This window comes from Pogona vitticeps, chromosome 2 (genome assembly GCF_051106095.1).
Source record: "Pogona vitticeps strain Pit_001003342236 chromosome 2, PviZW2.1, whole genome shotgun sequence".
In the NCBI taxonomy this organism is placed as follows: Eukaryota; Metazoa; Chordata; class Lepidosauria; order Squamata; family Agamidae; genus Pogona; species Pogona vitticeps.
This window is the reverse complement of record NC_135784.1, coordinates 17264206-17278814: the sequence shown is the minus strand read 5'-3', so window position 1 is coordinate 17278814 and position 14609 is coordinate 17264206. Positions and strand designations below refer to the sequence as shown.

Sequence of the window (14609 nt, the reverse complement as noted above, 5' to 3'; positions counted from 1 at the left end):
ACGCCCCTCGAAAGAGCTCAAGCCCCCGTTTCTCTCCGGAGTCTGAAAAACCAGGCACAGGAAGTAGGGGGGGGTTCTTTTGGGAGAGGACACTTCCTCTGGAGGACTCGCCGCTTCACCTCTAGGAACACCAACTCACTGCCTTTAGCCCTTAGAGAACCGGGACAACAGGCACGCCCCCTTTCTGCCTCTCCCGGAACACGACCAGGGGAACATCCTTCCCAACAGCATTCATTCATTTTCGCTCCTCTGGATTTGCACCAATTCTCACCTTCCCTCTTCCATCACTGTTTCCAAGACCGAATAGCAATATGTGCTGGAAATATAATACGCAGAATTATAAACAAAGAAAAAGAGTAAGACTCCAGGAAAAGAGGAAAGATACTCTCAGTTATATGGAGTCCAAAAAGGAGCAATATTTCTTTAGCAAGAGCTGATTGAGGCTGGTAATTCTAGGCAGGGATGGGAACTCCAGTCGAGCGACTTCAGTAAATGATAAAAGGTGGAGTTAAGTCACACTGGTGACAACTGTTTTCCCTAATGATTCAGACTCTAGTCAGAACCCATCCCTCCCTTTTTTTGCGAGAAAAAGCTTGTTTTTAATAGGGACTCAGACCAAACACCCACATTTGGGACTCTGGGCCCAAAGATTTGCCGACATCCCTGAGAAAACAGGCCCTGGAGGCCATTAAATCACAGGATCTCCGTAAGTCAGAAGTGACGTGAGAGAACAAAACAACACCTATATACATACATACATAAACCTTTATTGGCATTTGATTACAGTAAGAAAAATAGACAATGTAACCAGGGAAGTAAAGAGGGGGAAGGTTAAAACTGAAGTTGGGAGGGATGGGGATTACGGTTTCTCATAAGAATAGTTGACAGAAATTCCGCCACGAGATGGGTAGTGGTTGGAAAGTAATCACTTAGAAGAATTGGGAGGGGGTCAGAGAGGGAGGGAGGGAGGGAGGGTTAGGAGAAAAGGGTGTAGCGAGGAAGATCTAAGGGCAGAGTGAGAGGGGCAACGAAGTAAAATATGGGCTACTGTGTCTGATTCGCGGAAACAGAGTGGACAGAATCTGTTTGATCGGGGGGTATTGGAGTATCTGCCAAAGTGATAAGCAGATGGGAAGATGTTTAAACGAGCAAGAAGAAAGGCCCTCCTTTTCCTTGGGTCTGTCAGGTGAAAGAGATAAATGGCTGGGTGGCCCAGTAAGGGGGGGAGCCCAAAGTAAGATGGTGAGCAAGTGGGATTTAGATTAAGTAGGAGGGTCCGGGTTTCTTGTTCTAGTAGTTTAGACTTAATGATAAGGTGGGCTTTAGGAAGGTCAAGGTCGGCCAAGGTTTCAGGGGATAGGTCGAGGGTGGAAAGCTTAGCATCTACTAGTTTGAACCAGTTGGATATGTGAGAATCACGAATAAGGTCATATAGGATGGAGGTTGGGTGGGAGTTCAGATGAAGTTTCAGCCAGAATTTGAAGGTAGAAATCCAAGCAGAGGTGGAGGGGAGGTGGATACCTAGTTCTAATGCAATCGTGGACAGTCTGATCGAGTTGGGGATCCCCAGAATCTTATGAAGAAATTTAGAGATTGAGCGATCCAGTTCGGAGTTGGCGACTTCAATCCAAACGGGTGCGCCGTACAGTAATTGAGGGACAGATTTGAGTTGGAATGCCTGAAGAGCAGCAGGGATGAAGTGGTTGCCTTTGTTGAAAAAGAATCTGACTATGGCGTTTTGAGATAGAAGAGATGAGGATATGGCAGATTTACGGTGGAGTAACCAAGAGTGGCGGTAGTGAAATGTAACTCCGAGATACTTGAAGGATGGTACCTGCTGAAAGCTGAGGTTTTGTATTTTCCATTGGGATGGTGTCCATGATTTGGAGAAGACTAAAATTTTAGTCTTCGTGGAGTTAATGGATAGATGATTTGCAAGACAGTACTCCTGGAAGGTTAAAAGCAGCTTACGGAGACCGCGCTTGGAGAGAGATAGAAGGACAGCGTCATCGGCATATAGGAGTAGGGGAATAGGTGAGTTGTTCAGGGAGGGGATGGGAAGGTCAAGAGGGAGTAAGACAGGAGGAAGATCAGCTATATAGAGGTTAAATAAGAGGGGTGCCAGGATGCATCCCTGTCTGACGCCTTTCTGGATAGGAATATCTTCAGTCACGGCGCCAGTGCAGTCTAAACGTACGCGACATGAATTGGAAGAATGTAGTTGTTGGATGAGCGAGAGAAGACGGGGGTCAATATTCCAGTTCATTAATTTCTTCCATAAGGTGTTCCTGTCTACGGAGTCAAAGGCTCCTTTGAGATCAATGAATGCGGAGTAAAGTTTTGCCTTGTGGGACTGGGAGTATTTATTAACTAGGAAAGAGAGGGTGAAAATATGGTCCAGGGTCGAAGCTCCTGGGCGGAAGGCAATTTGTTCCCTAGTTGGGAGACCAATGTCTTCCGCCCAGGCAGTGAGTTTCTTGAGGAGAAATCTTGAGTAGAGTTTCCCAATAAAGGATAGAAGGCTTATTGGTCTGTAGTTGCTGGGGAGAGAGGGGTCGCCTTTTTTATATATTGGGACAATGATTGAATTAAGCCAAGATTCGGGAATGATACCTGATTTATTAACGATGGTGAATAGGTTAGCAAGAGGGATGGACCACCATGTGTGGTTGTTGGTGAGGAACTCTGAGGGAATTCCATCTGGACCGGGGGATTTCCGGGGTTTGAGAGTGTGGATAAGCTCAATGATTTCATCGGGTGTAACGGGGGGCCAGTCTAGTAATTCAGGGGAAGGGTAAGGATATTTTATGGAAGGAGTCTGGGTAGAGAAGACGTGGGTGTAGTAAGTTGACCAAGAGGAGGAAGAGATCGGGATGGGGAGAATTGGGTCTGAGTGGGATAATGATCTAGAAACAAGGGACCAAAAAAGGCTATGGTTGTTGGAGAGAATTGAATGGTGGAGAAGGCTCCAGTTTTGTTGGGCGTATAGATGTTTTTTTTGCTCAAACAAAGTACGGCAGAGTTTTTTAAGATAGGAGTAAGTTAGGACAAGGTCGGAAGAGGGGTCTGCAAGGGTTGCACGGAAAGTTTGCCTGGTCAGTTTCTTGGCTGTCAAACAGTCTGAGTCAAACCAGGATGGACAGTGGGGATGGGTAGAAGGGGGTCGGGAGGGGCTGAGGGATTGGGTGAGGGATTTAATTAGGGACTCATAAACGAGGACAGCCAGATGAGGAGAGTTGGTCTTGGATAGGGTCTGGTTGAGATCGATCACATCGTTTTTGCGAGTCCAGGCTCTGAAGGACTCTTCAGAGTTATGGGTCCATCTTAGTCTAGGAGGGGGTGGGAGGTAGGGGGTAGGGAGGGAGTTGCCTGACTCAGCGGGAGGGGTAAGGGATAAAAGTGTGATTGTAGGTAAATGGTCACTTTCTGTCCGTATATCGACATGGAAGTCGAGGATTTGGGGGAGGGCTTCAGGGGAAGATAAGGTGTAATCGAGTACACTGGCCCCTCTATGAGAATAGTGAGTGAATTTGCCGGGTGAGTCTTGGTCTAAAGAGCTGTTTAGAACTACTAGATTAAACTCTATAAGGAGATCTATCAGCTCGGAGGTATGTGGGTTAAAGGAACTGTCTTGGGATTGTCTTGGTCTTTGTAATATAGGGGGAATTGAGTCTTCAGGATCCCAGTTCATGTATTGGGCTAGGGCAGAATTGTCCGGGCCTAGTCTGGCGTTGAAATCACCAAAAAGGAGGAGAAAAACAGAAGGGTTGAGTTTGAGAAAGTCAGAGGTAAAATGTTGGATTCCATCCCAGAGCGGAAGGGCGGTGAAAGGGGGGGGGGGAGGAATGTATATGTTAAGTATTAGGGTTTGAGAGGATGTGGTGGAGAGAAGAAAAGCCTGGAAGTAAGACGATTGGGTAGGTTGAGGAGTTAGGAGATGGCTGAGGGAGTGCCGTATTAAACAGCAGAGTCCTACACGGGGGCGACCTTTAGAATGAATTTTAAAGGCTGGAAGGGGGTAAGAGGTGAATCCAGGTATGTAGGGGGGGTTGGACAGCCAAGTTTCTTGAAGGAAAATCAGATCGAATGAAGAGAGGTAATTTAAAAAATCTGGATCAGGTACGAATCCTCCTACCTTCAGATTAGGGAAATCTTCTAACAACCAGCGCATTCAATCATAAGCAACTTCTCTCTCTCTTTCTTCTCCTCCTCTTTCCTCCCCCCCCTTCTTGGTATATTGATCTGTCTCCTCCCCCTTTCTTCCCCTATCTCCTCCTCCCCCTTCTCCCTCTCTCTCTTTCACTAGGCAGATTTCAATCTTCAAGCAGCATAGTGGGTGAAAGATGTGCCAACTGAAATTTTCCTCCCTCCTTAAAATCAGTCAAGACTTGGCAGTGGCTTTTTGGACCTACAAGCAACACACGAGCAGGCCCTTTCCTGCATGACATTTCTGAAACTGTTGGTATTTTTAACAGGACCTGTCCTGAAAAATCTTAACAGCCTCGTAAAAAGCCAGGCAGTCGGTCCCTCTCAGGCAGGCAATCCTCAGTCTGTGCAGGTCCTTCAAGAGTTACATCCAAGACCGTGAGATCGGCCTGCTTATGCAACAAGAAGCCAGAGCACGTCTTTCAGATGTGGGGAACCTATGACCGCAAAATGGGGGGGGGGGAGTCAGCGGCCACAAGTTGTGCCACTTGAAAGCGGCTGCTTTTGTACTCTGTGATTTCAGTTCCGAGATCCTTGCCTTTTCCAATAGGCTCACAAAACTGGCTGGAAGGCTATCTCCACGGCCTCTCACATTAGATTGTGCAGTTGGGAGACCCTAGAGTTCAAGGCAAGGAGGACCATCCCAAGAGGCAGAGGGCGAATGTAGCAACCCCAGACCTACTGGAGTATCCCACCCTGTAGTTATGCTGCCACCAACCATTCGCTTTACCAAGTCACCCAGACCAGGAATGGATTTTAATAAACAAAAGAACAAGGTTTATTGAAACAACAAACAGGTTAAATAAAAGGATCGGGTAAATAGGATACTGGAACGTGGTATAGTCCCACTCGTACACATACAACAGATTGGTTCCCACGGAACACTTTAAGGTAACGCACAGACCCTGAACCTATCAGTTCTGGCTACCTAGATAGAAACCTGAACCTATCAGGTATGTACTATCTGACGAACAGTTGTACCCAGTCTGCCCCACAGTCTGACCCACAGACTCCAACTCCACTTCTCCACCCCAGCTCTCCTACGATGGACTTCCCCCAAATATATATACAGTACAGCTCCTCCCCCCTGATGTCCCGCCTTCCACTCCCCATAGGATGGAACTTTCCCTCCAAACCCATGACAGACAGGTACCATCAGTGCTGTATGTGACACCTCCCCTCTTTATAAGTTGTTTTGCGGGGGAAAAGCTAAGGTGCTTTTCTCCAAAAAAACAACCAGGATCAAAACACATAAACAGTTATACATTATAATACAATCCCATAACCCATACTTACTCACTCTAGGTCAAACATATCACTTATGCATTTTAAACATTAATATTTGCAATACATTAAGTTACCTTTATTAATACAAACCAAGCCTGTTCAATAAACAGATACATTTAACTTTTGGTCACCAAAATATACACAGTCCATGGTTTCTTCGCCGTCTTCACTCGTCGGGTCTTCTTGACAAGGCATCAGCAACACAGTTCATTGACCCTCTGACCACCTTCACTTCAAAGTCAAAATCTTGCAGGTTTAAAGCCCACCTCATAAGTTTACTATTATGGGTTTTCATTGTCTTTAACCACTGCAGTGGTGAGTGGTCAGTGCACAGAACAAAATGTCTTCCCCAGATGTAAGGTTTGGCCTTCTGAATCGCGTATACTATGGCCAGGCACTCCTTTTCCACGGTTGCCAAATGTCTCTCACCTTTCTGGAGTTTCCTACTCAGGTAGGACACTGGATGCTGGTCACTATTTTCATCCTCCTGGCAAAAAACTGCTCCTACTCCGCTGTTAGACGCATCGGTGTAGATGATGGACTCCCGGTCGAAGTCGGGAGCACGCAGCACTGGATAATGGATGAGCGCCTCCTTCACCCTCTGGAACGCCTCCTCACAGTCGCTGGTCCACGGGATGCGGTCATCATTCTTCTTCCGCGTCAGATCAGTCAGCGGAGTCGCCATCTCGCTAAACCTCAGGATGAACTTTCTGTAGTAGCCCACCAACCCAAGAAATGATTTGACTTTTTTCTTGGTGTTGGGTCTGGGCCAATCACGAACGGCTTCTATCTTGGCCTCTAGGGGTTTGATCACTCCTCCCCCTACTACGTGACCCAAGTATTTTATTTCTGGGCTACCCAGCTGACACTTGCTTGCCTTTACTGTTAGCCCTGCTGCACTTAACCTCTGCAGCACTATCTCCAGGTGTTTCAGGTGATCTTCCCAGGTATTGATGAAGATCCCTATATGGTCAATGTAGGCCACAGTAAAGTCATTGAGCCCTGCTAAGGTCTGGTCCATCAGCCTTTGGAATGTGGCTGGTGCATTTCTGAGACCAAAACTAAGGACTCTAAACTCATATAGACCGAAAGGGCTGCAAAATGCGGTCTTTTCCTGATCCCTGGGATCAATCCTTAATTGCCAGTAACCCTTTACTAGGTCCAACGATGAAATGAACCGACAACCCCCTATGGTTTCAATCAGGTTGTCTAGCCTGGGCATTGGGTAGGCATCAGGAGTGGTTACGCAGTTTAATTTCCGGTAATCTACACAAAATCTAATGCTCCCATCAGGCTTGTCCACCAGGACTATCGGAGAGGACCAAGGACTAGAAGAGGGGACGATTATGTTCTCCCTAAGCATCTCGTCCAGCTCCTTCCGCACCTTGTCCCTATAGGGTCCCGTCACTCGGTATGGGGATACTGCTTGCGGGGTTGCATCCCCTGTGTGGATCCGATGCATCACTCCCTTCACTATCCCCGGCTTATTTGAAAAAACCTTATGATATTTAGTGAGCAGCACTTTTAGTTCTTGCTGCTGGTCTTGGGTGAGTGCAGGACTGATCTTCACCTCATCTGGGTTGTATTTCACTTCCCCTCTACCCTCCCAGAAAGGTAATTCAGCTTCCTCACTCTCAGCTGCTTTTATGGCAAATAAAACCCTCTGTTCCCCTCTGTAGTAGGGTTTCAGGGCATTCACATGTACCACCCTCCGTGCTTGGTGTTCCTCCTGTTCTATAAGGTAGTTCAGATCCGACATCTTGGAAATGACCCTGTATGGTCCTGCCCATTTGAGCTGCAGTTTGTTCTCTTTGCAGGGCCTAAGACAAAGCACTTCCTCCCCTGGGTTAAAGTGCCTCTCCCTGGCTTTCTGGTCATACCAGGTTTTCTGCCTGACCTTCTGAGCTTGCAGGTTTTCTGCTGCTAGCTCTAGGTTTCTCTTCAGGTCATTCATTAAAGTGTCTATATACGTCACAACATCTTGTGGGTCATCCTGGGTGATCTGCTCCCAATTCTGTTTGATTAAATCAAGTGGACCTTTTACTTTTCTTCCAAACAAAAGTTCAAACGGACTGAACCCGGTACTGGCTTGGGGCACTGATCGATAAGCAAACAAAAGGGATTGCAGCTTCTGGTCCCAATTGTTTGGATTCTCCGCCAAGTAAGCCCTAATCATGCGCATCAGAGTCCCATTGAACTTCTCCGTTAACCCATTACTTTCGGGGTGATAGGCAGTGGTTTCCTTGTGTTTAATTCCACAGATTTGCCATAACCGTTTCATGAGCTTTGATGTAAACGATGTGCCCAAATCTGTGATTATTTCTGAGGCAAATCCCATCCTGGACATATACCCCACCAAGGCATCTGCCACTGTGTTAGTTTCGATGTTAGTCAAGGGAATGGCTTCGGGGTACCTCGTGGCATGGTCCACAATGGTGAGAATGAACCGGTTCCCCCTCTTTGTGGCCTTGGGCAAAGGTCCCACAATATCCACTCCTATACATTTGAACGGGGTGTCAATCACAGGCAAAGGGCACAACTTCGCTTTGGTCCTGTCACGGTTATTCCCCTGCCTCTGACACACATCACATTGTTTACAGAACTCCTTGATCTGCTTCCCTATTTCAGGCCAGTAAAAATTTTGTGTGATTCTCTGCTGTGTTTTGTTCACCCCTAAGTGCGCAGCAAACATGTCGGAGTGCCCCCTTTGTAAGATCATGGGGCGATACTTTTCAGGTACCACTAGCCTACTTCTGATCCCATCTCCCCCTTTTGAGATATTCATCAGGGTCTCTCTATATAAAATTCCCTTTTCCTCGCGAAATCTCGCTGGGGTTTCAGGTGTTAGCTGGGTGTCTGTCACCTTTTCAAAACACTTTCGGAGAGTGGCGTCTGCCTTTTGCTCTTGGCCAAATTTGCTGTCCGTGGTTAAGGTTTCTGCCACAGCTTCGGGACTACCCTCATCTGCTTCAGCCTCGGGCTCTTCAGTACCCCCCTGAACTGTCCCCGTGGTAGCTTGTGAGCGTGTAATCACTAGCACCCGTTTCACATGTTCAGCCAGGTCATTTCCCACGAGCACGGCTTCTGGCAGAGTCGATGAAATCGCTAGACGCCAAACTCCCCTCCAGCCTTGAAAGCTCACAGGTACCTCAGCTACTGGCAGTGAGATCACCTGCCCCTCAATCCCTGCCACCTTCAGGCTCTCATTTGGGATTATATACTCCCTAGGAATAATGTCTGGATGGCACAGGTTCACCTGGGAACAAGTATCCCTTAGCCCCCTATACTGATGGTCAAGTATTCCTACGTCCACCCCAGCGGTCTCAAACAATTGCGAATCTGTCCTAACTAGTAAGCAGCGCTTGACCTCCACAAGAGGACCATTTTCCCCAGCCTGATCAGCAGATGTAACTGGTCCAGAGTGAGTCGCCATGGCCACAGGCTCCCTCAGTGGCAAGGAGCTTTGCTCTGTCTGGACACAGAACACAGCTTTTGGCTTGGTTCCACTCAAATCATGAGGCAAATTTCCCTTTAGCTGCTTTAATTTCTCACACTCTGAGATTAGATGGCCCTTTCCTTGACAGAAATAACATTTTCTGCTGTACTTGGAGTCTTTCTCATCTGTTTTTGGTTTTCCCTCCAAAATCTGAGGTCTTGGTGGTTTCATGTCAGAGGGCTTCCCTTCAACATGGGCCCCTCCCCCTTGCTGGTTTTTCCCTGGTCCCTGAGAGTACCTGCTGCTGTAGGTCTCTTTGGGCTTACCCACAGTTTTCCCCTCAGCACCTAAGGGCTTCCTTATTTGGGAAATAAAATCTGCGATCTCTGCCGCTTCTGTCACCGATTTAGGTTTCCTCTCTCTCACATGGAACTTTAGTTCCCCATGCAGGACTGAATAAAATTGTTCCAGCGCTATCAGGTCTTTGAGCTGCTGGAAGGTCTCTGTCCCCTCCTGAGACAGCCATTTCTCTAGCAACCTCACCAGTTGGGCCCCCACTTGGGTAAAAGTCTGCTCTGTTTTTTTTGTGAGTGACCTGAATTTTTGCCTCAGCTGTTCAGCATTTATCCCATGCCGGGCAAACACCAGTTTTTTAAACTCAGCGAAGTCCTTCAGCAGTTCCACTGGCATCTCTGCATAGACTTCTGCCAGGCTGCCACTGATTAAAGATCGCATAATGGTCATCTTCTCAGTTTCCCTTACTGAGAAGTCCACAAACGCTCTTTCCACGAGGGAAAAGAACACCTCAGGGCAATCTCCCTTGTTGTACACAGGGAATTTCTTCAGGTCAGTTTTAGACAGGCTGCCTTCCCCATTCCCTGGGTTCCCCTCATTATTATTGTTATTCCTATTTCTACTCATTATTTCCAGCTTCTTCAGCTCAAACGCCATTCTTTCTAACTCCAACTGTCTCTGTTTCTCCTCCCTTTCCATTTCGAATTGTCTTTGTTTCTCCCTTTCCCTTTCCTCCATTTCCCTCACCCTCAGTTCATGCTGTTGGGCTAGGAGCATTTTTCTGAGTTCTGAGGTCAGTTCTCCCGTGCTCTCATCCTGCACTGAGCCAAATTCCTCCTCAGAACCTTGGTCTCCCTGTGGTTCTCTCTCTTCCCCCATTTCTGCCATTTGGCTTCGAGTCAAGGGCATAATCCCCCCCAGAATAGGCTGCCTTCAAAAGTCACGCCTCAAAATAAAACGACGACTTTTTTTTTCTTTTGCCTCAGAAACAGCCTTCTATAGACTGCTGCTGTCCCTCCAGCACCAACTTGCAACTGTTGCCAGGCAGAATCCACCGCCTCTGCTAGGCCTCTCAGCAGACAGGCTAGATCACTGTTACTTCACGCAGCTTTGCCTCAGCCCTTTCCCGCCACACGGGTTGCCTCAGAGCTCCCTAATCTAGTCCCCCAATCTGAGTTTGCACGTTCTTCCACTAGCCTACCTCCCCGTGAGGTAAGCCTAGAAGATTACCTACGCGCCCTCAGATTTTCCCTGACTAGACCCCCCTTGCTCTGGGCACACTTGCCAAGGCTTTGCTGGACCACTGGACAACTGGACCAGTCGTATCCCACCCGCTGGACACCAATCAATGTAGCAACCCCAGACCTACTGGAGTATCCCACCCTGTAGTTATGCTGCCACCAACCATTCGCTTTACCAAGTCACCCAGACCAGGAATGGATTTTAATAAACAAAAGAACAAGGTTTATTGAAACAACAAACAGGTTAAATAAAAGGATCGGGTAAATAGGATACTGGAACGTGGTATAGTCCCAATCGTACACATACAACAGATTGGTTCCCACGGAACACTTTAAGGTAACGCACAGACCCTGAACCTATCAGTTCTGGCTACCTAGATAGAAACCTGAACCTATCAGGTATGTACTATCTGACGAACAGTTTTACCCAGTCTGCCCCACAGTCTGACCCACAGACTCCAACTCCACTTCTCCACCCCAGCTCTCCTACGATGGACTTCCCCCAAATATATATACAGTACAGCTCCTCCCCCCTGATGTCCCGCCTTCCACTCCCCATAGGATGGAACTTTCCCTCCAAACCCATGACAGACAGGTACCATCAGTGCTGTATGTGACAGCGAAGAATTACTGCGTGAGTACAACTCTCAAAGAGGGAGGGCCAGCTGACAACTGGATTTCTTTAGAAAAAGGATTCTGCAAAAAAAGGATATCCCTTTCAAGGGGTGCCCATTCAACTTCCTTTTAGGTGTCTACTTCCATGAATGAAACCATGCTTGCTGATTATATCAGGCCAGAACAACAAAAGCAGAAATAGATTTTTCATTAAGAAGAACCAGGAGACGTCAGGAGGCACACTTTGTTATGACCAGCTCTCCACCATCCTCTACTATGATTTACAATGTACAGAAAGAGGAAAATAAGACAATGGTGAAATTTCATTATGTCATGAAGTGACCATGGAAAAAAAGTCACCACCATCTGAATTTCTCTAAAACTCCATTACCAAAACAACTGGCGGGCTTTAAATTCTACAGCTGGAGGGGTCTCCATGCTGTAAAAGTTAGTCTTAGCCACTAAAGGGAAAGTGGAATAGAGTTAATTTTTTCATGAATTGGGGTAAAGGTAAAGGTTCCCCTTGACATTTAGTCCAGTCGTGTCTGACTCTAGGGCATGGTGCTCATCCCCGTTTCCAAGCCATAGAGCAAGAGTTTGTCCGTAAGTTTCCGTGGTCATGTGGTCAGCGTGACTAGACACAGAACATCATTACCTTCCCACCATGGTGATACATGTTTATCTACTTGCATTTGCATGCTTTCGAACAGCTACGTTAACTGGAGTTGGGACAAGCGAAGGGAGATCCCTCCGTCGCGTGGATTCGATCTTACAATGGCTCGTCTTCTGACCTTGCAGCCCAGAGGCTTCTGCGGTTTAACCCGTAGCACCACCATGTCCCATGAATTGGGGTAGAGATTAAATAAAACTGAATATCGAAACTCATCAATGATTTCATCAACAACTGCATTAATTCTCCTGTGTAGGCTTCCCTTGTCTACACTCTGTGATGAAAATTGGAACTCAAACATTTCCCACATCCCTAGCATTTGTCTGGTTTCTTTCCTGTGTGGCTTCTCTCATTCCTCATGATATACAACTCAGAAAAAGTTTTTAAAAATCCCTGCCTTCCATTTATATAACCTCTTTCTTCTGTCCCTGAAGGTGTAAATTCTGAGCAAAATGTTTCCTGTACTCCTGGCATTTATATGTTTTCTCTCCAACGTGCCTGAGAAGGGGCAAACTCCGAGCAAAACATTTCCCACACTTTTGGCATTTGAACGGTTTCTCTCCTGTGTGGACTCTCTGGTGTCTGAGAAGGTCTGAATTTTGGGCAAAGCATATCCCACATTCTTTGCATTTGTATGGCTTCTCTCCAGTGTGGAATCTCTGGTGTGTCACGAGGTTTGAATTGCGATTAAAAAATTTCCCACACTCCTTGCATTTGTACGGTTTCTCTCCTGTTTGGACACTCTGGTGTATCAGGAGGTTTGAATTTGGTTTAAAAGATTCCTCATACTTCTGGCATTTGTAAGGTTTCTCTCCTTTGTGGACCCTTTGGTGTCTGAGAAGGTGTGAACTGTGTTTAAAAGATTTTCCACATTCCTGACATTTGTATGGCTTCCCTCCAGTGTGGACTCTCTGGTGTCTGGGAAAGTCTGAATTTTGGGCAAAACATTTCCTACACTCCTGGCATTTGTATGGTTTTTCTCCAGTGAGGAGTCTCTGGTGAGTCAGAAGGTTTGCATTGTTAGCAAAACATTTCCCACACTCATGACACTTCTATGGTTTCTCTCCAGTGTGGACTCTCTGGTGTTTCAGAAGGTGTGAACTGTGTGTAAAAGATTTTCCACATTCCTGGCATTTGTATGGTTTTTCTCCAGTGTGGACTCTCTGGTGTTCTAGAAGGTGTGAACTCTGAGCAAAGCATTTCCCACATTCTTTGCATTTGTATGGCTTCTCTCCAGTGTGGACTCTGTGGTGTGTCACAAGGTATGAATTGCAATTAAAGGATTTCCCACAATTCTGGCATTTGTATGGTTTCTCTCCAGTGTGGACTCTCTGGTGTTTAAAAAGGCCTGAATTCTGAGCAAAACATTTTCCACACTCTTGGCATTTGTATGGCTTCTCTCCAGTGTGAACTCTCCGGTGTCTCAGAAGGTGTGAACTGCATTTAAAAGATTTTCCACAAACCTGGCATTTGTATGGTTTCTCTCCAGTGTGGACACTCCGGTGTCTCAGAAGGTGTGAACTGCATTTAAAAGATTTTCCACAAACCTGGCATTTGTATGGCTTCTCTTCAGTGTGGACTCTCTGGTGTGTCACAAGATTTGAATTGCTATCAAAAGATTTCCCACACTTCTGGCATTTGTATGGCTTCTCTACAGTGTGGACACTCTGGTTTCTGAGAAGGTCTGAATTTTGGGCAAAACATTTCCTACACTCCTGGCATTTGTATGGTTTTTCTCCAGTGAGGAGTCTCTGGTCAGTCAGAAGGTTTGCATTGTTAGCAAAACATTTCCCACACTCATGACACTTGTATGGTTTCTCTCCAGTGTGGACTCTCTGGTGTTCGCGAAAGTGTGAACTGCTAGAAAAGCATTTCCCACATTCTTTGCATTTGTATGGTTTCTCTCCAGTGTGGACTCTCTGGTGTTTAAAAAGGTCTGAATTATGAGCAAAACATTTCCCACATTCTTGGCATTTGAACGGTTTCTCACCTGTGTGGACTCTCTGGTGTCTGAGAAGGTCTGAATTTTGGGCAAAGCATTTCCCACATTCTTTGCATTTGTATGGCTTCTCTCCAGTGTGGAATCTCTGGTGTGTCACAAGGCTTGAATTGTGATTAAAAGATTTTCCACATTCCTGGCATTTGTATGGTTTCTCTCCAGTGTGGACTCTCTGGTGTTTAAAAAGGTCTGAATTCTGAGCAAAACATTTTCCACATTCCTGGCATTTGTATGGTTTCTCTCCAGTGTGGACTCTCTGGTGTTTAAAAAGACTAACATTATGAGCAAAACATTTCCCACACTTCTGGCATTTGTATGGTTTCTCTCCTGTGTGGACTCTCCCGTGTGTCAGGAGGTTTGAATTGTGATTAAAAGATTTCCCACACTTCTGGCATTTGAACGGTTTCTCTCCTGTGTGGACTCTCCGGTGTGTCAGGAGGTTTGAATTGTGATTAAAAGATTTTCCACACTCCTGGCATTTGTATGGTTTTTCTTCCATATGGATACTCAGGTGTGCAAGAAGAGTTGAAGTGGAAGTAAAACATTTTCCGCATTCCTGGCATTTGTACGGTTTCTCTCCTGTGTGGACTCGCTGGTGCCGCTGAAGGAACAAATTCCTGACAAAACGTTTCCCACGTTCCTGACACTGGTATTTTTTTCCTCCTCTGGTGATTTTCTGGTGGCTCGTGAACTGCGGTTGGTTATCCTCACCTTTTCCAGATGCTTCAGCTGTGCAAAGGGAGGGAGAAGCCAGCAGTATTTAGCCATTAAAGAAATTGGAAATTCCAAACTTACGAATGAGACAGCAATGATAATAAACAAAACTGCATATAATATGTCCCACTTACTTAATGCTGGAAC

General features: G+C 46.4%; 1 protein-coding gene and 1 long non-coding RNA gene across 7 annotated transcripts in view; one reads left to right on the top strand and one right to left on the bottom strand.

The window, feature by feature from the left end:
• LOC144587482 (uncharacterized) overlaps window positions 1-14609 on the top strand; it is a 117572-nt gene that overhangs the window by 8470 nt on the left and 94493 nt on the right. The window lies entirely within an intron of this gene.
• LOC110071305 (uncharacterized) overlaps window positions 1-14609 on the bottom strand; it is a 204317-nt gene that overhangs the window by 185293 nt on the left and 4415 nt on the right. The window contains exon 5 of one of the 6 annotated variants that reach the window (XM_078388041.1): window positions 10661-14477. The exons of the other annotated variants lie outside the window; for them this stretch is intronic. Coding sequence (XP_078244167.1) covers window positions 12802-14477 — 1676 coding nt within the window. The 3' untranslated portion in view covers window positions 10661-12801. Of the gene's footprint in view, window positions 1-10660; window positions 14478-14609 lie in introns of those variants that run through there. 6 annotated transcript variants of the gene reach the window in all.